This window comes from Aulonocara stuartgranti (genome assembly GCF_965226115.1).
Source record: "Aulonocara stuartgranti genome assembly, chromosome: 15".
NCBI lineage: Eukaryota > Metazoa > Chordata > Actinopteri > Cichliformes > Cichlidae > Aulonocara > Aulonocara stuartgranti.
Window position 1 is genome coordinate 33737287 of NC_138951.1, and position 22842 is coordinate 33760128.

Sequence of the window (22842 nt, forward strand, 5' to 3'; positions counted from 1 at the left end):
ACAGCATGCTCTAATCGCTCTAATAGAATATTATGGTCGACAGTATTGAATGCTGCACTGAGGTCTAGCAGGACTGAGATGAGTCCACTGTCAGAGGCCATAAGAAGATGATTTGTAACCTTCACTAAAGCTGTTTCTGTGCTGTGATGAGCTCTGACACCTGACTGAAACTCTTCAAATAAGCCATTCCGCTGCAGATGATCTGTTAGCTGTTTGACAACTACTTCTTCAATGGTTTTTGATATGAAAGGAAGGTTAGAGATTGGCCTATAATTAGCTAAGAGATGGCTAGAGATGGCTTTTTAAGTAACAGTTTAACTACAGCCAGCTTGAAGGCCTGTGGTGCTTTGCTGATTATTAGAGATAGGTTGATCATATTTAAGATTGGCAGGACTTCTTTGAGCAGTTTTGTAGGAATGGGGTCTAAAAGACACGTTGATGGTTTGGAGGAAGTAATTATTGACGTTAACTCAGAAAGATCAATTGGAGAAAAAGAGTCTAAATGAATATCAATTCATGAAAGTAGCTGTAGATAATATTACATCTGTGAAATGATTATGAGTAATTTTTTCTCTAATGGTTAAAATTTTAGTTGTGAAGAAGTTCATGAAGTCATTACTAGTTAATGTTAAATGGTTGATTCAACAGTGCTCTTACTTTTGTCAGCCTGGCTATAGCGCTGAAGAGAAACCTGGGGTCGTTCTTATTTTCTTCAATCAATGATGAATAGTAAGATGTTCTGGCTTTGCGGAGGACTTTCTTATAAAGCAACAAGCTATTTCTCCAGGCTAAATGATGATCTTCTAAATGTGTGACATGTCATTTCCTCTCCAGCTTACAAGTTATCTGCTTTAAGCTATGTGTTTGAGAATTATACCACGGAGTCAGGTACTTCTGATTTGAAGCTGCATTTTTCACAGGAGCTACAGTATCCAGAGTCATACGTGGTGAGGAGGTAAAATTATTATTAACAAGATAATCGACCTCTGTTGGAGTAGCATTCGGGTAGCTGCTCTGCTCTGTGTTGGTACAGAGCATTGACGATGATAACAGTGGGTGGATTATATTCTTAAACTTAGTTACAGCGCTTTCAGAAAGACATCTACTGTGATAAAGTCTACTCTCCACTGCTGTGTAATCAATTATTGTAAATTTAAATGTAATCAGAAAATTATCCAACAAGAGTGGCTTCTCGGGAAACACTGTTAAATGTTCAGTTTCTATGCCATATGTTAAAACAAGATCTAGAGTGTGATTAAAGTGGTGGGTGGGTTCTTTTACATTTTGAGAGAAACCAATTGAGTCTAATAACAGATTAAATGCTGTGTTGAGGCTGTCATTTTTAGCATCTACATGGATGTAGATGCTAAAAGGAAGAACAGACAGAAACTCTGTGTAAGGCCCAGGTGGACGATAGATGATAACAAATAAGACTGGCTTTTGAGTTTTACAGCTGGGGTAGACAAGACTAAGCATCGGGCTTTCAAACAAATTAAAAGTCTGTCTTGGGCTTTGGCTGATTAATAGGATGGTGTGGAAAATTGCTGCCACACCGCCCCCTCAGCCTGTGCTTCGAGGTTTCTGATAGTTAGAATGACTCGGGGGTGTTGATTCATTTAAACTAATATAATCATCCTGCTCTAACCAGGTTTCTGTAAAGCACAATAAATTGATTTGTTGATCAATTATTAAGTCATGTATTAACAGAGACTTGGAAGAGAGACACCTAATGTTTAATAATCCACATTTCACTTTTTTACTCTTTGGTGCAGAAAATATTGGAGAGCAGTGAGATCTAGCTATCACCTGATGGGGCAGAGACACCAAAACGGAGTATAGGGTTTCAGTATCATTGTAAGCCTGTCATCATGAACTATCAAGTCATGCAGAGCACACTGAGTTCACTATGCACAACACCAATTGGGTCCTACCCAGACAATACCATCTTTTTGGCATGCTTATTCCCTACACTGCTCTGGCTTAAATAAAAAAAAGTAAATGTTTAAATAAAACGTGGCTTAAACACTGGTGAAGAATCTCTGGAGCTAGAGAAGAGCGAAATGGCTCAAACCTGCCACACGACTTGCTCCAGCTGTAGCACACCTGGGAGAGTGAACTTAAACTGCTCCATGCTCTCCCTCTTCGAAGATGTTATGTGCATCCCAGACCTGTCAGACTCCACACACAGCATTCATATCTTTTCAGATGCTACAGAGAAAGCATATGGGTCCATAACATATATTATTCACTACATTACCCCTGACCCATTTTCATGTAATGCCAGTGTACTGCAGATTGGAGCTACAAGTTTAACTCTAACAGCAGATAACCACAAGCAAGGTGAACTATATCACTTCAGGAAAGTACAGAAAGACTGAAGTTTCTGTCCTCCTGTCATCGCTAGTACCAATACTACTTACCTTTACTTCTGTGTATGACCAAGAAACTCAGCTGACTGGAGTTGCACTTGGTGAAAAGGGGTGGGCAGGGGGAGGTTCCAGATCCCAAGCTGTTGAGGTAAGCTCAGTTATATCTAGCCAGTATTTCTCAGTCTCAATCACCAGCTCAGATCCCTTCCCTGCCAGCGATGGACAGATCAGAGGCACTTTAGATTCTTTACTTCTTCCACCAGATACGTGATGTCATACTCCATGCCTCCATCATCCTGTTTGTGGGAAGGGCATGGGCCTAGGATTCTATCACAGACCCAACAGTGGCTTTCCCTTTGAGCTGGAGTAGATGCACCAGCATCGGCTGCATAATGGCCTGGATCATTTTTTCCAAACCAATTTGAAGGCTGGCTGTAGCTCAGGAGATTTGGCAGGTCGTCCACTAATTGGAAGGTTGGCTGTTCTAGTCTGCATGCCAATGTATCCTTGGGCAAGTGTTCGTATAACATTGTAGCCCCAGGGTGACTGTGGCTATAATGTAGCTTGCCATCACCAGTGTGTGAATGTGTGTATGAATGGGTGGATGACTGGTTGTGTAAAGCGCTTTGGGGTCCTTGGGGACTAGTAAAAGCGCTATACAAATACAGGCCATTTACCGTTTACAGGCCATTTAAATGGGTAAATGGGATAAAACATTTTGAGTACTCCAGTAGAGTAGAAAAGAACTAATCCACTTACCATTTACAATCCAAAGGTAGATTTGTCAACCGGAGGTTGGACCACAGGACCTCTGCCCCTGACCACCGCCCAACCCACAAAATAGACCAATCCCACTGCAATGTCTCCAGAAACTGCATAGTTGAATGGTGCTGTTTAGCTTGACCGTGTTAAACAAACACTGCCTATCATGAGACATGCAGTCAGACCAGTCAAGTGAGGAACAATGGAACTTGTTCTTACACAAAAGGAAACACTTGAGGCATTAGTGGCCTGCTCTATGGAGGTAAATAGTTTCAGTTCAAGCCTCAAAGTGATGAAAAATATTGTATCTGCTGATCCAGCTTTCACATTAGTATTTGTACATAATATGAGGAGGGATGGGAATGTTGTGCAACAAAAATTTAGAACCGGATGCTCTGAAGTTAATAGTCTCTGAATGATTTTTGTTTGTTTTTTGTCTATTTGAGGTCTTTTGGTGTCTCTTTATTGTGTGTCTTTTTGACTTTTCTCTTTGTGGTCTTTTTTTTTTTGGAGTTGTGTTCTGTCTGAGTCTGACTGTCTCTGTCGGATCTATTTGCAGTCATTTTGTGTTGTTTGTGTCTCTTGCCATTATGAAACAAGAAACGTTAACTTCAAACACATATTTCTCACGGGCTTAGTGCTGTATATAATAATGACTTGCTTGTTGAGCAGAGTCGGTTGGTGGGCTTCACTTTTTGTCCGTCCTTCTCGGCGTTTCCTCCGCCCTCCTGGTTTATAAAAGAAGCGAGCAGCCCTCAGTCATTGGAGCTGATTCAGTCAGGTGGATTGGGGTGGCTGTGAGATGGCGGAAAGAGGCAGAGAGCAGCCGGGGTTAATCCGTCTTTGTTTTGCTGCCCCGCAGTAGAACTTCTCAGTGTCGAGTCCGGTTCGGAGACACACAGAGAATTCGCTTACGGCGCAAACATGTCCTGGAAACGAGCCAGGAGTGGAGAATCTCCGATAAGCCGACGCGCAAAAGGTAGGAGAGAGACCAGTGTCGCTCGGTGAGGGTGAGCCGGTCAGTGCTGCTCCCATGGAGCCACAGCACACAGACACCTCGCTGGGTTCATGACTGAAGCACTGATGAACTTTTTAGCCAACTTTTTGTGTGGAGCTGAGGAATTTGCTGGAGCGGTCAGATATTATGGACTGTTGGAGTTTTCGGGTGTGAGCCAATAAAAATAATTTCTTCCCAACCCTTTCAGACGTCCTGGAGCCGCTGCAGGAGAGTGCTCCCTCCCCGACCCTGCCTGCGGATCATGTGCTCAGCTCCGGAGCGGTGTTATTCCCTGGTAGCTATTAACCCACATTTGTGTATCATGTGCCTGGTGTATTCATAAATGTTTGAAAGTGTGAGACCTAAGAGAGCTTGTGTGAAGGCTTTAGAACTCCTCCACTCCTGGTGATACTCATTCTTTTTTAAATGTTTCATTTATTTTGGCAAAACTGGCAGCCACATGAAAATGTCCTTAACTCGGACCGGATGTCTAGGCCTCTTTCATTTTATTTTCCTTCTTCATCCCTAAAATTTGCACATAATGGGTTTATCTGGCTTTTTAGGTACTTTTGATCAACATGGTTGCCCTCTGGTTATGTTCCCAGTGGATGGGCAATACAAACTCTCCTCAGACCTCAGCAAAGCTGAAGTGGTGGACTTCATAAATTACTTTCAGTATCAGCACAAGTAGGTGGAATTCAACAAACACGTTTTTTTGCACTGTGTTTGTGTGTACAGTGATGTTTGGACTGTTTCTCTCTGACAGTAAGAAACTGGAAAAGCAGAGCATGGTGTCAGTCGTGGCTGATCTGAGGGATGTCTCACTCTCTACCATCAGTTTCATTGTCGAGACTCTACTGCTGCTTGAGGTATTGTTATGATGAAGTGGAGTGTGTGGCTACATTGTGAGACCTTTTCAAGATGATGGTTTACTTTTTTTAGACTGAAGTTCTATGCTGAAATGCTTTTAGACATGCTTTTATTACCCAGCAGGCTGCTGTTGAATTGTGATGAATATGAATTGTATTATTTACTTGTGAACAAAGTATAAACCCCAAAGTACTCTGAAGAATTTGAGTCCCAAATAATAATGAAATATTGTTTAGACGTCAGCTGTCTAACCTGTGGAAGGACAAAAATGTAGAAACCCAGAATGAAGGTTTTCATTTAGCGATACATTTTATGTGTTGTTGCTTTTGGGGAGTCAAATTGGAGAAAATGTTGCATGAATCTAATGCCTGAAGAATTGAAGATGAGGCAAAGGGTTTCAGAGATGTTTGCGTTTACTTAACCAATGAAGCCATTTTAAAAACGCTTGCTGCTGTGTGATTGAGTGCTGTATGAGCAACCATGTGTTTTCATTGAGGAAAACAAAGAATAATTGTTGGTGCAAATTTTTATTTTCCTTTTTTTTTTTTTTTTTTTTTTTTTTTTAGCTACAAAAGCGCACAGTCCACACTGTGTACATCCTTCAGCCCAAAAAAAAGGATCTCGAGAAGCTAATGCTGAAGCTGCTGGCTCCATCGAAGGATTATCCTGCTTCTTTCAAAGTGAGTATATCAAACTGTTATGCACAGACTTTGTTGAGATTTAATGTACGTGAGCAGTTCTGATCTCCTTTTATAAACATTTTGTAGAGGGTCCTTCTGAGAGAAATCCCAGAGCTCCAGAACTACATTGATCGAAGTCAGCTACCATGGTCACTGGGTGGATACCTCATGTACCGTCATCAGAGCTGGGTTGCCTTCATTAAGGTAGTGATGCTGCTTTCTGCGAGACCAGTTTCATTTAGAAAGTGTAGAAAAATCACTGTGAAGAGGATACAGAGGGTAAGGGCCTGTGGTCTTGATCACATATCTGTGGTGATATATGGGACAGAGGGAGTGGACTTTAACCAGATGGAAACAATCCCAGAGAGTAAGTGTGCCAGAGGAATGTGATGTGCAGTTGATGAGCCATACAATGAAGATATGAAGGAGTTGCTGTGAACAGCAGCATGCTGAGAAAGGGCACTACAGATGTGATGTTTGCTTTGAGAATATTGATGGAGAAGTTCTGAAGGAGCTTCACTGTGCAATTGTGGATCTACACAAAGTATATGATAAGGTGCCAAGATGTGGTACTGTATTAGGAAGTTAGGAGTGTCAGAAGAGGAATGAAAATCAGATGATTAGAAACGAGTCCATCAGAGAGACGGCTGAGATGGTTTGGACATGTGCAGAGGAGGGATAGTGGGTAAATTATATAGAGGATGATGAAGATCGAACTGCCAAGCAGAAGGAAAAGAGGAAGACCTCAGAAGATTCATGGATGTAATGAGAGGGGTTGGGGTGACAGAAGACAATACTAGTGATAGAATAAAATTGATGCAGGTGACAATTGTGAGCCCAAAAGGGATCAGCTGAAGGAAGAGAGAAACGCCTGTATTAAAATGCTGCTGCTTCTCTGGGGAACAACTTGTCATGCACCAACTGTAGCAAAGGTAGCTACAAATATGGAATTTAACATGAGCTTTTCTACTTGTAATGTGTGCATCTATAAAGAGGTATGAGTAAGATGAAGAAATGAATGTCTGTCCTGCCTGTTATTTAGATGTATGACGATGTAGTCATGTTTCCTTTCCAAAGCTTTTGGTCATAGGAATAAGCTGGAAGAGCAGCTGAAAGTTCAGTGTTTAAGGATACTTTTTTTAATGGGTGATTATGTTGATGATTGTCTGCTCCAACCAACTTTAAGCCAACCATTCTAACTAATTTGTTATATTTGTTTAACACAACCGTTAGTCTGATAGCAAGACTTAAGAATCAGTCTTATGATTAATCGGGAGATTTGTGTGTATGTTGAAATGTTTCTGCTCAAGTGTGACGTGAGAAACGGTCTCTGGTAATCCACTAATAACTAACAATAGGTCAGAATCCATTGAATATTTATTGCGAGCATAGATGCAGAGATCTGTTTGAGCAGCCAGCACCTCTTATTGGTCACCACCATGAAGCTTGTGCAAATGCCTTGCATAATGAGCTGATCTTATTAGCCATTGAAAGGAGCCCTCTTTCCATTAATTATCCATTCAGTCATATTCAGCTGGGCCATGACTGTTAACTGTGGCACCTCTTTGCCTGTGGGGAAACCTATTTAGGATACTACTTGGGATACAATCCCCATAGACTGAATTGGGATTTGGTTAACTTAATCGACTGTTGACATAACTAAATCGGGAAAATGAGTAGCCTTAAACTCATGCTCACCTTAAAGCTGTCTAAAATAAACAGTAGTGAAGTCTCATATTGTGAAATCCTGGGTGCACAGATGTATTTTGATGATCTCTGACTCATGCTGCTTCCTGCAGGAGATTGATGCATTTGTCCAGGAGTTTGTGTCTGTAGTCCAGCGGCTGCCTTCATGCATCTCTGCACTGCAGGCTCTGTCCAGGCTGCCACTGCCCACCACCGTCAGCGAGCTCCGGCAATTCTGCTTAGGCACTGAAGCCAAGTTTCAGCAGCTCAGGAGGTTAGAATTGCCCCTTCTTGGTTATGATCTTATCAAGCAGCTGCAGTCTAAAAAAGGGTGTGGCACTTTCTTGTCTGCAATATTTTTGTCAATCAAATATTCACTGAAATATAAACCTTATAGCAGCAGGACGGCAGAGGGGGATGTGCACAGATGCTTGTTTGGTGTAACACTTGTTTTGTCTTGTATTCATGGTATAATATTAGTACCATCAAGAGTAAATAATGTGCTCTAGTTGCTAATTCGGGCCCTATACTAGGAAACTCATTCAACGTGCTGTGGGTATCTTTCTGTTATGTGAAGCGGCTTACTCTAACACTGTCGATCAGGATAAACTGTTTCAGAAAGCTGGTTATCAAGTTAACCCAGGGTTACCCCTGCACGTTCAGATGAAAGAGGTGGTGTTGGCAGCTTCTGACCAATCTAGGGGCGTTTCACAGGTAAACATTAAAGCTTACTGTCCCACATGTATGATGTGATCAGGGAGTTGGGGCTGGAGGAGCTACTGAGGAACTGTGAGAGTTTGGTGGGGAAGCTGCGTTGGCCTGACAGGGAGCCGTGCTTCCAGGATATGGCTGGAACTGCCCTCTTCACTCAGATGGCCTTTGATATGCTCCAGAACCACAGCAGGTACTGCAGGCAGCCAGATCTCTGTGTCAAGTCATGAAAATGGGTTCTTTATCTTAATCCACCAAAAAGTCCATACAGCAGTTTTGTAATGATCCCATTTCACATCAGCTAAAGCAAAATGCCAGTATGACTAAGGATTATCCAAGATTAATGTTTTTTGCTACTCTAAGAAACTGTATCGGACGCTTTTAAGAGTTGATGTGCCATTTAATTACAGGATAACTGCTGCTGTGGAAAAAGTGGAGTTGCTGTGGCAGCAGCTGTTTTCTAAAGCTCGTTTAAGGCTACGTGTGTTCCAGTTGCGTGATAATGCGCTGCAGGTGGGTCTAACAGCGAGTCCACATGTAATGGTTTCCTTTAAAAAAATTTTTAAACATAGTGGTCTAAACCAAAACCTAAATGACCTGAGTCACTTTACTCGGGCTGTTTTGGTTTGAGCAGAGTGGGGAATGTTTGACCACAAAACTGAGTATCCACAGGACAAATGTGGCTTTGTACATCTGGATAACCTTAAAATATGAACTATTAAATCATTTTCTGATTGTGAATTGTCAAGGGTGCGGTTCTCATCTTTAAAAATGGCCTTGGGCGTGTAGCTAAGTACAGAACTAGATAAAAGTACAGATAATCGTGTTAGTATAAACGGCTCAGTGTTTGTGGAAAACTACTTTGAGTGACCACTTGAAGAAAATTATCAGCTCCCCCAGTAACTGGGGAACAACAACCGATCCGCAAATAAAGGCAACCGGATGTTGGGTGTTCTTGACGCTTGCTTACAGGTTTCTGAGAAGATTGAAACTCTTCTTCAAGAGAAGATCCAGCCCTTCAAAGTAGAGATTGCCAAGGACCCTACAAAAGCTGTGATTCTGGTGTCTGAATTTGAAGCATCCATCCACACTCCTGCTATGGTATGGCTTTAGCTTGCATGTTATGAATCTTACCTTGCAACATAGATCGACCTCGATTAGATTACACCACGGTTTAGTTAAATCCTAGTTGTTTGTAACATTAGTGTTGCTAACTGTGTTACGGATGCTGTTAACTTATGCTTGAAGTAAAGGTTACCTCTCACCTACCAGGCACTTGTTCGCTGGGCTGAAGATGTAATCCAGGCTTCAGCAGAGATTCTCCCCTTGGACAGTCAGCCCACAGGGAGCTGGGCTGCAGATCTGGAGAGGCTGAAGGACAAACTTGACTCTGCCGTGAACTTGATTCTGCAAACCCTCAGAGCAGTTTCCAGCTACCATCGCTACTACAGCAAGGCAAGTTGTGGAAAACTTACAGACGCGGTAATACCAAGTGCTCGTAACTGTGGCATGAACATCAGCAGCGCATTTGATTCATTGGAAGAACTTTTGTTTTGGAACCTAAGCTAACCATCAACAGCTTTTTGTCTTGCTCTTGTGAGGTAATGCTTGCCACGTTAAACAAAACAACAAAAATACCTTTACTGACTGTAATCACTGACAGTAGTTTTTATTTTTTTCACTCCACATGTGCCAGACATCCTCTTTCAAATCACACTGACCTATCATCCAACTGGCTTACTAACATTTTTCTATCATCCTGTGCTGTCTAATTACAGCCGGTGTGCATTTTTAATTTCAAGGACAAATGCTTTTTAACTACTTAAAGATGATGTTGCTCAAAAATTTGAGTCTTTGTTATTGCCATACCTGGTTACTGTTGTCTAAAATAAATTGGCCCCACCCCCAAGAATAGCAGAAATTATGCCGTTTACCTGTTTAGGCCAGCTGCTGGTACAGTCTGGTCCTTTGCCAGAACTTCCTCCAGGAGCTCCTGTCGGGTGTTCGTGAAGAGGCTTCCTCCATCCAGCTGCAGCAGAAGAACTGGGGGATGATGCCTGGGTGGAGATGGAGGCTGTCCACTTTTCTGAAGAACAATCCCCCTCCAGAAATGGAGGAGCTGCTCCATCTGTCTCATTTGGCAAATGCAATCCCAGATGATGAGATCCAGCAGATGGGGAAACAAATGTCTCAAAGGTGATGTGATTGATTCCATTTCAACTGTTGTGTACAAAGTCGTACCTTGAGTGCAAGCAAATAAGGTGTGCGTGTGCATCAATTATCAACTTTCTTGCAGTTTTGTGCAAAAATTTGTTGAAAAGTAGCAGCTTTCTGAGACATCAGACATGTCAACCACTGCCGTTACCAAATGTCATTTATGGGCTGTTAGCAGGAAGCTTGGTCCTCTTCAGGAAAGCAGACTTGGTTAAAAACTGAATATGTATAAGTATGTTGTCCTTTCATAAAAGATCATCCAGTGTGTACTCTTGTAGGAAGGGTAAGGAATGAAGCACTCAAGTGCAGCTCCTCATTTTGAGAATTTGACCTGCTATGATGCTATGAATCGACTTTATTTTTCAATAGTAATTTACTCAAACTTGAATGAAATATTCTAATTTGAGCTGCTGAATTTGTGATTTGCATGAGTTACAAGCCACAAAAAGAGGTGTACCAGAGATGAAATCAATTTCTATCAAAGTTTAACCTTTTAATTAAATGATGAGAAACAAACATTCATCCATTTTGTTTAGTTTTTTATTTTTGTTGACACTTGAGTGACTTTTTGAAAGATGAAATGTCTTCACTTGGACTCAGAATCGCCAAAATGAGTCTTTGCTGGGTGAAATATCACATCTATAAGTTGTGTCCGTTGTGTGATCTATATTTTTATCTTCAGTTGAACAACTGATTCAGCAATCAAATGCAAGTTTGACAGATGATGGCAATTTAAATGGTTTTACTCCAGTGTTGTTGTTGTCGTCGTCTGTATTCATTGGTCCACTGGATTCTTTATTTATTCATGCTGTCACTGAATCATATAATTTATTTTCTCCTTTAGCAGATGGAGTAATATTTGGAATAGATTTAATCGGCTGATCAGCGTTTGTAGCTTATGGCTGCTCAATTAGTTTTGATCCCATCACCCATTCAACCCAAATATTCAGTATGTCAAATAACATTTGACAGTTTGGCTGAGCAGCCAGCCACACCAGTTTACCACATTAATTTTTTTTTTTCTGGTGCCATTATTTCATTTTCTATTTATTTTTTATTCGCCAGGTGCTTGACACTGAGGAAACTTCTAAGCTCTTCAGGACCAGTGGCTGTCGAACAACTCCAGATGGCCCTACAGTGGCAGTATGAGTTACTGAGGGGCAACCATGTGAATCTCTTATCTGCTGATTCTACCACGTCAAAACCTGTGCCACACCATGTTTCAGAGTCAAACCTCGCTAAATGTAAAGGTGGTAAAGAAGTTGCCCATGTCTTTGGAACATCTCCCTTGTCCGGAGGTTCAGGGTTGGTGTCAGCTACGGGCAAACCGTCCTCCCCGTTTGCTGCAACCAGAGACTTTGCAATACCTGCCTCAAGCCCGCCTCAAATCCATGACATTATTTCCAGTGTTTCAGATAGGGCTCACAGAGAGGAGCATGACTTGGGCTCTATAGGAAGCTCTCCTAAAGCTGATTTGCTGAATCAGTTTGAGATCAAAGTAAAGTGCATAGCTGCTGTGTCCAGTAACCCTTGGCTTAGCTTGCCGGTAGAGGATTTGGAAAACTCTTACACTGTCAGCAGTACACAAAATCCAGCACCTCAAAAAGTTGATCACGATTCTTCAGATGAGCATGTCAGTGGCACCCAGGCTAGCAGGTCTCAAATTCAGCCTACACCGGAGGTTTTAAGGAGCACAGAACCCAAAGGATCACAGAGCAGGGACTGGATATTACATCCACAAAGTTGTGTGGAACATCCTGAACTAAGTCCCATTTGCAGTGTTCTCTCCAGCACCGTTATTGAAGGAAGAGACAAGTCCATCTGTTCCACAGAGGGGGTTCCCACTCTACTCTGGGATTCTTATGACCTTCATGACCAAAATCAAGATGATGACGATGATGATGATGGGTAATTTGTTTGGCTTCAAATGTCGATCAGTATGTTGCTTCTCCTACAGTGTGCTGTTCTCAAAGAAATTTCAGCAGTGGTATTGAAATTTCAGTTGTTACACAGATCCTACACGAGTAATCTTTTTTAATTTATATTTTTTATTGTTGGTCACAAGTGACAAAATAATTAGATTTGTCACATAAGGGGACTCTGATTTATTGCAATTTATGATGAGGACTGATCAGGCATGATCACCTGCCAAACTGCATTCTGAACCAGTAAAATTCCTCCAGTGGCACCTACTGTTACATTTCATCATAACATGCAGACACTGTATTGTCTACTTTGATTCCTTATGGCAGCAAATTAATGAGGGTCAGATGAAAGAGTTGAAGGAAGGATGGTAAACTGGGAAAAGGCAAATTGAAGAATTGCCTAATGCCTTATTTTATTTCCCCTCGCAACTTTTCAGCGAGTTGTCCATGAAGGACTGGGATGTGAAGGAAGAGGAAGGTCTGAGGGGAGTGGAGAATATCTTGGACAAGGCTGATGAAATATTAGAGGTGAGAGGGGGATCGTTTGAGAAATGAAGACAGTGCTGGTTGTTGTGACTTCTCGACAGAACGGATTCCCTTTCAGTCGATTCACTCGGTACAACGCATAAGTATGGGATATCACGCCCTCGCGTGTCCAGTGTACCGAGTGAATCGACTGAAAGGGAACAGAAGTTATAGACATAACTATTCGTTTTTATTTTGCAGGAGGAGGAAAATGTTCTGGCTCAGGAAGCTGTGCTAGATGCACTGCTGAGGACAGAGGACAGGCAGGGTGTCTGGCGATTGTGTGATGGTGAGGACCAGCTTGATACGGTGGGTGAAGCATCTAGCAGATCAGTTCTTTGTTACAGATTCTATTAATTTTCGATATCGGTTTGTTTCAGTTACTCTATGCCTCTATGGCACGGAAAAAGAGGTAAGTTACACAAGGCACAGGTCCAGGGATGTCTTTGGACTGTAAGAGGAAGATGGACAAAATGTGAAACTGATGTGTGGTTTATAAACTATTGGGGGAAACCTGGTCTTGTTAGGAGAGACGGGATTTATCCCACTTTGGGAGCAACTCTCCTTTCTGGGAAATCTGGCCAAATTTATTAAACGATCCAAACGGGAACCCAAGTTGCCGTCTTACACGCCTCTCTGCAGCGTCTCCTCTTCTGTCATTCCCACAGACCGTCTACATTCAGATGATCAAAACACACTTCCAGTTTGTTTTTTAGGATTTTATATCAAAGGACTAAATAAGATCCTCTGAAAAAGAGCAGAGTTTATTGAACAGTCATGCAAAAACAAAGGAGCACATAACTACACACAGAATAACGAGACAAAGCAACCCTAGGGTTTAGAGCCTTAAGCATATGCACACGTAGCAGAAAGCTAGAGAAAAAGAGTGACAGACTAAAGTAAGAACTCCTGGATCCTCTTTAGGGTGAGGAGCCTCTGACTACTCCTCTATGAAGTATAACCCATGAGTTGTACAGCTTTCAGGGTATTCTTTTCAGGTTTATATTTATACTCTCCTTTTTGACAGATCTGTTATGCCAGCCTTTTATAGTAAGAAGTAATTAATCTACTTGATATTTTTATTACCCAAAAATAAAAATTTATTTCAGTAATTATTGGTTTTCTCCAACTTCAGCCATGATTCATAGTAATCACCAGGTGGACCCCTGGATTTTTAACCATTAGAGGAAAATTTAATTGGTCATTCCCAGATGTCATGAAGTACAAGGACTTTGGAAACTGCTGTATAGTCAGCTCAATTATTGACTCAACTTCAATAATTTTATTTCCTATGATTTGCATTTGCCATTCTTTCACATACAGTGTAATATTACTTTGTCCTGGCATGTATTTAGTTGGCAGGTAACGGTAAATAATTTTGCTCTTCACCAAGAAGATTGTCCGGCCATCAGTTTACGCCCTGAAGTTAAAGTGCTTTGGTTAAATGATCTGAATTTGTCTGGCAAGTCTACGTCTGCAAGTCAAGTCGGCTTTATTTGTATAGCACATTTAAAGGACCTCAAGTGTCGGCCAAAAATGAATGAATAAATAGGCTTTTCTCATAAAACAAAATTCCCCAGTAACATGAAAGACTCCGTGCCAGTTCTCCCAAACACTTTACTGCAGTTGTTACAGCCAGTGGCACAATGATTATTAGGTATGTGAGGCAAATACTTTTTTACACAGAGCCAGGTGGACAACTGTCATCTTTTGTAGCCCGGTTGTATTGAGCTTGTTTCAAGTAGTGAAACAAGCTTGTTTCCAGTTTTGGCTAAAATATTTTTCTTATGTAATTTGCAAAGTACTGTGCTATGTTGAAATGGCTAAACCCTCATCATCAGAGGCTGACAGACATGCTGGGGTTTGTCTTATAAAATATCTGACTCAAATAGATGTTGATTCAAATAACTTTTCATATTAAATACAAATGTCAGTAATCTTTAGCTTGTTAATGTCTAACTCACTCCTTATAATTATTGTGCTGATGGTTGTTCTGAAAATAATTCCAGAATAGAGTAGATATCAGCCCCTGTTAAGGCCTGATATCAATCTGAGTCTTACCTGTTCAAACCTTTAAACCATGTTTAATTTACTGCTGGTTCCAAAAAATGGGTAGATGATGGCCAGAATGGAAAAACTCAGTTTGTCTGAAGGGAAGCCTACAAACCAGTGGGTAATGTGACAGTAGGTTTGTCAGCTTGTTTTATAGTCCCTTGGTATTCACTATATTTTTCCTTATTCTTTTAAGATGTCGTCCTACGAGCTGGCTGAAGCTGGTGTTCTTTGTTTCGATGACTGCGTTGACTCTGCAGAATCTGACGGTTTCATTGACCTTGTGTCGGCTGGGTCTGCACGTGAAACTAAAGCTAATGCGGATGGGCTTTACAGTGAAGCTCCAACGGTATCTGACAGCAAGCCAGACCTGCTGATGGAACTGAGAAAGGTTCATATCCTGGACGGGTTAATCATGGAAGAGAACTTGCAGATCAACAAGTTTCGATGCAGTAAAGAGAAACTCAACACTGAGCTCTGGGAGAGCAAACCTGTGGGTACAAATGTGTTACTGACTTCACGCAATGAGAGGGAGGCTTCACATTTGCAGCTGGAAAAGGAGAAGAGGGAGGTGGAGGAGCTGGAGAAACAGAATGAGGATATTGATGAAAGGTTTAAAAAATGTTCTATAACTGAAAGGCCTAGAAAAGAACATGATGATCGAGTGCTCTGTGATCTCTTTCCCAATGGTTCTGGAAGATCAGTCGCCAGCCTTGCCATGGATGGGTCTGTGAATACACGTGTGACTAAAATTATTCAAGATGTTTCAGACCTTAAGGTAACCAAAGGGGCTTCACCACAAGATGTGGCTCAACTGCCACTTTCCCAGTGTCAAGATGCTAGTGGTTGTACAACTGGTCTGTCAGTATATTACAAAATTACCTTGAACAATGTATTTGATTTACAGGAACCCTCAGAAGAGGCAGGTGTCCAATCGCAATACATCGATGGGAATGAATTGGCCAGGTCTGCTAGTTTATGCAGTCCAGAAGCATCTTTAATCCCTGAAATGAGGGTAGATGATGGCACCTTTGACCCAGGTGGAAAATCACTCCTTCCCCCTGTAGCTAAGCCAAGAAAGTCTTTGCTTCCTGTGAATGAAGCCCGTGCTGAACTCGAAGCTCCTCACTCCACAGAGGAGTCCTTAGATCATTATTTTGTAGGTGAAGGCCAACTTCATCTACAAAATGAAGTACTTGAAGAGCTGCCAGAGAATGTGCCTCCAGACACCAGCCACAGCTTGGTTTCCAGTCCAAATGTAACACAACATGAAAACGATAACCATGTACCCCCAGAGAACTGTTGGGCATCATTACAGCGCTCGTCTGAAATAATGACTAAAAATGAAAAGATGCCCACATCTTTACTCAAACTACATGTGCAGTCAGCAGAGGAAATCCACACTTCACCTCCTGCAGATGACCACCAACTCGAACAGTCTGTATCCCAAGTGACTGCTGATCAGCCTCTAGAGTTTGACTCGGGTGGAAGAGACGAACCAAATGAAAAGCTACTAGATGGCGTTCAGAGCTCTGAGGCTCTGAGAATCTCTGGGTCACCTGAAAGTCAGATCCAGTTTTATAGCCCCATGACGGAGGTACGTGGGCACATCCTACTTCAGCTGTCACCTTTTTGTCTTCATTTAGAACATCAAGTATATCTCGTATTTAAAAGCCTAACATCAACATTAGTTTTTAGTTCTTATGAAAGCTTTCTCCCAACCCCAGGCTTTTAAATTGCTGTGTGCCATGTGTAACTGAGCGCACATACTTTGAATGTATGACTAAAATGGGGCTTATAGACTAAAGCGCTGGCCAGACTTGAAAACAAATAAAGTTGTAGTCACAATATAAACTTAAAAGATCATTTCAGTGCTTTTGAACCTCTGGAATTTTATTTTTAAAAAAAAAAAAAAAAAGCTTGTGTCTGTATCTCTAGATTGCAGATTTCAAGAGTCCAATTGTACTGGATTCAGGCTCTGGTTTGATAAAGGCAGGATTTGCAGATCAAGACCTACCAACCATTATATTCCCCACAATAATTGGGGTGCCAAAGTATGAGGTAAGTGCATTCGTTGTTAGAAGCTTTGATTTTAACTCGTGTCCCTTAGGTTGGCCCCTACATGTTTAAACATATTTATGGAGCGCTTCTTTTCAAGATATTTTCAGTAAATGTATTCTATAAATTGCCTTGGTCTTTGCATCCTTTGTCTGTTCATTGCAGCAGCCTCATGATGTGTGTTTATAGTTGGTTGGCATCTGCCTACAGCTACTTTGAGCTATAAGGAAAACTGGGGATTTAAAGTGTGGGTATAAATATACTTTTTTTTTTTTTTTTTTTTTTTTTTGTGTCCTGTCTTTGCAGGAAGTACTGAATGGTAACCTTGAAAGAGAGGCCTACATTGGTCACGATGCAGAACACATGAGAGGGGTTCTGACTCTGAAGCACCCCATAAAGAATGGAATCATTCACAACTGGGATGAAATGGAAAAGGTGAGACTCGTGTTTGCATAACAACTAGAAAATGAAAGACTCATGTCGGAATCATTCCCCTTTAGTACTTAAATGTTACGTATATTGATGTGTCGTCTGGAACTCGATTACTGACTACAGGTTACAGCTGTTCCACAGACCCAGCTGGCTGAAGATGTTGGATGTCTTTTCCAGCAATATGAGGCTTAGTTTGAAAGAGGCACGACCCAAAGCCTTTTTGTTTGTAGTACTTGACATGTGAGGAAAATGTGTACATTCAGTTTAAAAACATGTTATTGTGGTCCTGCTGTGCATATATCCATAAATGGACTAGAAAACTTTACACTTAATATGCTGTTTTATTTTGCTACTGCACTGGTTTTAATATTTTTACCCCTAAGCCATAAAAGGCTGAGGGGGTATTGTTGTCATCGTGTCAGGCCTGCGGGTGGCGTGTACACCCAGCTTTGTGAACACAGTAACCTGAGAATGAGGTAACATGAGGTGCAGCTGGTAGGAGGCTGAGCAGTAGTGATGGTGGCCGTCAGTATTTTTATCTGCTGTGTTAAACAAAGCGAGTTTACACGTAATAATGAAATGTGCTGTATAAATAAAATTGCTATTGGCATGTGGGAGAGTCTGTACAGCCTTAAAGGCTGCAAAAGTTTCATTTTATACTTGATCGTTACAGGTACATTTGCTCATCTATCATACAGTCTCTGCTGCTTGAAACTTGCTGGCAAAGTGGAAAGGCACAAATGGTTTTCTTATGTTCAAGTCTCAAATATAACAAATCCGTTCAGCAAATACCCTGGTTTTATCCCATCATTGGTCACACAGTGTATATGTGTTGATGCTGTCAAAAGCCTCACTTCATAGGAATATGTTCCTGAGGCTTAGAGGGCAGCTGCAGACCTATTTGTCCCTGTGGATTACCGGTAGTCTAGTTTGAATGTCTGTGTTTTGAGAACTCACCCACTTTGCAACTTCCCCACCCATTAACATGCTTCCCTCAAGAGAAATAAAGTATTGGTGGTTGTCCACAAGCTCATTTACTCTTGGTGCTTGACTTTTTGTCTCTTAGATCTGGCATCATACGTTCCAGCAGCTGCGTGTGGAACCAGAAGATCACCCGGTTCTTTTGACGGAAGCGGCCATGAACCCTCTGAAGAATCGGCAGCACGCGGTTGAGATCATGTTTGAGTGTTTCAACGTGCCTTTCACCTATGTAGCCATGCAAGCAGTGCTCGCGCTCTACGCAGCGGGAAGAACCACTGGTACTGTAGTCGCTCGTCTTCCCGCAGTGATTGATGCACACGGATGATGGCTTGTCTGAAGACTTTGTTCAGCTTGGTGTATTTAAACCACTCAAATCTGATCCTATGATCCTACTTGTGCGTATTTGATATAGGTGTGGTGTTTGACTCTGGGGATGGAGTGAGCCACAGTGTGCCTGTGTTTGAGGGATACTGTCTACCTCATGCTGTACAACGCTTCCCCCTGGCTGGATTAGATGTTACACTGCATCTTAAAAAGGTATTTAGCACTTCTGTTAATGCTCCAGTGTAGGAGCTATGTTATTGATTGCTTGGAAGGCATAATCCCTGGATGGTTCCTAACTTAGTTTAAAGACGAGGCAAAACCAGCTTGCTGTGCTTGTTCTTTAAGCTTCTCCGGGAACAGGGAGTGTGCATGCGTACCACAGCAGAGGAGGAGATAGTGAGGGAGATGAAGGAGAAGTGCTGCTGTGTCTCTCTCAACTATGAAGATGAGCTAAATCGGGGGCAGTCATCCTGCAGAGAGATGCATTACACCATGCCAGATGGGCAGATTATTACCCTCAGCACAGAGAGGTTCAGGTAATGTTGGGGGGCTGCTTCCTGCTTTTTACCAACACTTAAGTTTTAGAAATGATCTTGTGGTCACCTTGCTTGTTGTATAGCACAGACTCTTTAGCAGAGTGTACCCCCTGTTCATCTAGGGCACCTGAGATTCTGTTCAAACCTGAGCTGATTGGACGGGACCATTATGGGATGCACGAAAGCATCTACAGGTCAATCCTCAGCACAGACATTGACCTGAGGCGCTGCTTCCTGGGAAACATTGTACTTTCAGGTAACATTTGGTTCTTGGTAAGGTGTTGCACTACAATCTGAAGTACAATGGTTTTCCAAATTCTGCTTCCATTTGTTTTGTCCTCTCTTCCTGAAGGTGGGAACACTCTGCTGCCCGGCCTGCCTGAGCGACTGCAGGATGAAATCAAAGGCCTGCTGCCCTCAGACATGGGGGGCAGTGTTTGTGTAACCAGCCCCAAAGATAGAGACTTCTCAGTGTGGAGAGGAGGAGCAGTGTTGGCAAATATGCCTACCTTTACCTCTGCATGGATCAGTCGGGACGAATACGAGGAGTATGGACCGCAGATAGTCTTCAGGAAGTGCTTCTGAATCGACTGAAAGGTTGATGGCTCATTTCATCAACAGTGCTGCTGGCTGCTGAGCCAGCGGGACTCAGCTGTTGTCCCTCTCTGTGGAATCTTTTGTGTTTTTCTTAATTTTCTCTCCCCTGTTCTTTAGTGGAGGTTTCCTGCTTACACCTTATGCACTTCCTATACAGCCCACTAACACGGCAATAAGGAAGTTGATCAAAACGTTCCAATCATTACTATTGTCGTTGCTATCACTATAAAACCTCTAAGTGTGTCTTAAATTCTAAATTTCTGTGTCCCAAGAACTTAAGCCTAAATATATTCATGTTCTGTGATTAAGGGGCTGAAACTGAAGCTGCCCTTTAATTCATGTCTGTCTTTGTTTCAAGAATATGCAATTGAGAAACATGAAGAAATTTTGATGTGTCAGCTTTAAATTGTGCATTAATCTGATATTGTCAAAAACCTTATTTATTGTTTTTGCTTTTATGTGAAACATGATACTTGCTTTTACACATGGTAGTCCAGCTGTAATCTGCTGTGGTTCTTTATGCACTGAATGTTGAGTATTAAGGGCTCTGCAGAATTTATTCTTAAATCTTCTGCAATAATGGATTTGTCACAATGCAACTTTCAATGATTCCTTTAGTTAATACCACATTTTCGTTGTAATATGACTCAGATTGTCATCATAACACATGACAGAATATATTTGTTTTTAATTTCTTTTTCTGTGCAGAATCCCTTGAATGGAGTGGCTCCTAATACTCATCAGATGGGTGCAGTGTACATGAGTTTTTCCTGAGGTCATTGTTGGTTCTTAGACCTCGTTGCACGTGTTGCTCTGGTACATTGTGAACTCTGTATAATTTTTCAGTGTGGAGGTTGGGTTTTTTTTTTTTTTTTGTTTTGTTTTTTTTTGTGTAGGGGACCATTGTGTGTTTTACATGCATTCTTGCACAAGTTATCCTTTTTGTGGACTCTGTTCCAGTGATGCCAAACTGCTCAATTCCTGTTAAATTCTGAAGAAAAACAAACAGTGGCAGCCCGTGCTGTTAGACTTGGTGAACATTTAAAGATTTTTATTATTTATTCTGTACATGAAATTCAGTTGCATGAGTTTGAATTCCACGTGTGTGTCTATGTTGTTTTGGACTTGTGTGTGTGTGTACTTTGCATGAATTTTGTATTTTTAAGTGTCTGTCTAAAAGCAGAGGGTTTGTCATGTGGCCTAGAGCTCTGCTCTTATGGGGAAATTACTGAGCGGTGACAGCAGAAGCTGCCGTTTCAGGCAAGTTTGAAGTGAACAGGCTCATGGATTGTGTGGTTCTTCTAATTGTAGTTAAACGGCTGGGCCGAGTCCAGCAGTGTTTTTCCTGAACCATGTCATTTTTTTTTTTTTTTTTTTTTTTTTTTTTTTAAATAAATATTGTAATCATCATCCTGCTGTGCTGACTTTGTTTCAGTTGTAGACGTCCCTGAATGTTGAGACTAAAACGGAAATGGATCTGCTTTTTCATATTTGCCTAAATGTAACCAGTGTGTTCCTGTGTTGTATGATGAAAGGTAAGGCAAGTTTATTTATATAGCACAATTCAACAACACGGTGATTCAAAGTGCTTTAGGGAAAAAAAAAAAAAAAAAGGAACAGTAGATAAAATCAGTAGTTAAAATGTAAGTTTAAGAATTTAGGCTTAAAAGTAAAACTGGATTTGGTGCTTTATTCAAATGCAGCTGGGAATAGGTGAGTCTTAAACCTGGATTTAAATAAACTGAGTGTTTCAGCTGATCTGAGGCTTTCTGGGAGTTTGTTCCAGATATATGGAGCATAAAAGCTGAATGCAGCTTCTCAGTGTCTGGTTCGGACTCGGAACTGATTTTAAAAAAAAAAAAAAAAAAAAAAACTGGCTCCAGATGACCTGGGGGATCTGGAAGGTTCATACTCGGTCAAGCCTACTAAAGATGAATGCATGGACTAATTTTTCCAGGTCCTGTTGAGACATCAGACCTTTTATCCTTGAAATATTCTTGAGGTGATAGTAAGCTGATTTTGTTATTGTCTTAATGTGTTTTTCTAAGTTTAGGTCTGCGTCCACTTCAGTTTTGTTTAGCTGGAGAAAATTGTGGCACAGCCAGTCATTAATTTCCTCAATGCATTTATCAAGAGCCTGTACAGGGCCTCAGTAATATATCTGTGCTTATCTGCATAGCTATGATAGTTTATTTTGTTCTTTATAATCTGTTCCAGTAGGAGCATGTAAATGTTAAACAGAAGAGGTCCCATGATGGAACCTTGGGAAACTCCACATGTGATACTTGTCTGCTCAGATGTGAAGTTACCTATTGATACAAAGTATTTCCTGTTTTCTAAGTATGTTTTGAACCAGTTTAGTACAGTTCCTGAAAGACCTGCCCAGTTCTCCAGTCGTTTGAGTAATATGTTGTGGTCAACTGTATCAAATGCTGCACTGAGATCCAGTAAAACTATAAGACTGACATTTTTCCACTGTCTGTATTCAGACATGTGTCATTAAACACTTTGGTCAGAGCGGTTTCAGTGCTGTGGTTCTGTCTAAAACCTGACTGGGAGGCATCATAGCAGTTATTCTGTTTTAAGAAGTAATTGAGTTGTTAAGAAACTTTTTCAATGTTCTTACTTAAAAATGAAAGATTTGAGATCAGCCTGTAGTTGTTCATTTGTGTCTTGTCAAGATTGTCCTTTTTCAGTAGAGGATTAATTTCAGCTTTTTTTTTTTTTTTTTTTTTTTTTTTTTTTGTGCTTCTGGAAACACACCTGACATTAAAGAAAGCTTGACGATCTGTAACAGGTCTGACTCCAAAGTCTTTGAGACCTCTTTGGGGAAAAAATCTGTTGGCAGGACATCTAAGCAGCAGGAGGAAGAGTTCAGTTGACGTTAAATTTCCTCCAGGTCCTTGCTGTTAATAGGGTGAAACTGTTTTATGGTGTCTAAACAGTTTTTCGGTGGACACAGTACATATCCTAAATCTGCTGTGATGTACCGATTGCTTGTCTAATCTTTTGAATTTTGTCTGTGAAGAATTTGGCAAAGTCATTGCAGGCCATGGTCGAATGAAGTTCAGCTGCCACTGACACAGGAGGGTTTGTTAGCCTGTCAGCTGTTGCAAATAAGAC

General features: G+C 41.3%; 1 protein-coding gene across 4 annotated transcripts; it reads left to right on the forward strand.

Annotated features, from left to right (window-relative positions):
• The first annotated feature begins 3895 nt into the window (after positions 1 to 3895).
• On the forward strand, positions 3896 to 21096 carry LOC309688784 (uncharacterized protein). 4 transcript variants are annotated; one of them, XM_082504737.1, is made up of 25 exons: positions 3896 to 4110; positions 4337 to 4423; positions 4692 to 4815; positions 4895 to 4997; positions 5565 to 5678; positions 5766 to 5882; positions 7478 to 7638; positions 8122 to 8268; positions 8486 to 8588; positions 9048 to 9176; positions 9348 to 9530; positions 10018 to 10271; positions 11355 to 12197; positions 12652 to 12742; positions 12941 to 13028; positions 13120 to 13151; positions 14988 to 15569; positions 15699 to 16388; positions 16730 to 16852; positions 17156 to 17284; positions 18348 to 18540; positions 18675 to 18799; positions 18932 to 19122; positions 19245 to 19378; positions 19475 to 21096. In XM_082504737.1, exons 1-25 carry the CDS (start codon positions 4056 to 4058, stop codon positions 19705 to 19707), a joined length of 5031 nt encoding a protein of 1676 aa, XP_082360863.1. In that variant the 5' UTR covers positions 3896 to 4055; the 3' UTR covers positions 19708 to 21096. The 4 variants fall into 4 exon arrangements, with proteins under 4 accessions (XP_082360863.1, XP_082360861.1, XP_082360862.1 ...); XM_082504735.1 differs by having other exon boundaries at positions 14988 to 16388; XM_082504736.1 differs by lacking the exon at positions 13120 to 13151 and having other exon boundaries at positions 12941 to 13048; positions 14988 to 16388.
• The last annotated feature ends 1746 nt before the right edge of the window (positions 21097 to 22842 follow it).

Excerpts from the sequence above, each read along its gene's own strand:
- LOC309688784 (XM_082504735.1), top strand. The coding sequence starts at position 4,056 with ATGTCCTGGAAACGAGCCAGGAGTGGAGAATCTCCGATAAGCCGACGC. Across the intron at positions 5,679-5,765 it reads ATTATCCTGCTTCTTTCAAA|AGGGTCCTTCTGAGAGAAAT; the intron begins GTGAGTATATCA and ends AACATTTTGTAG. Across the intron at positions 8,269-8,485 it reads ATGCTCCAGAACCACAGCAG|GATAACTGCTGCTGTGGAAA; the intron begins GTACTGCAGGCA and ends ATTTAATTACAG.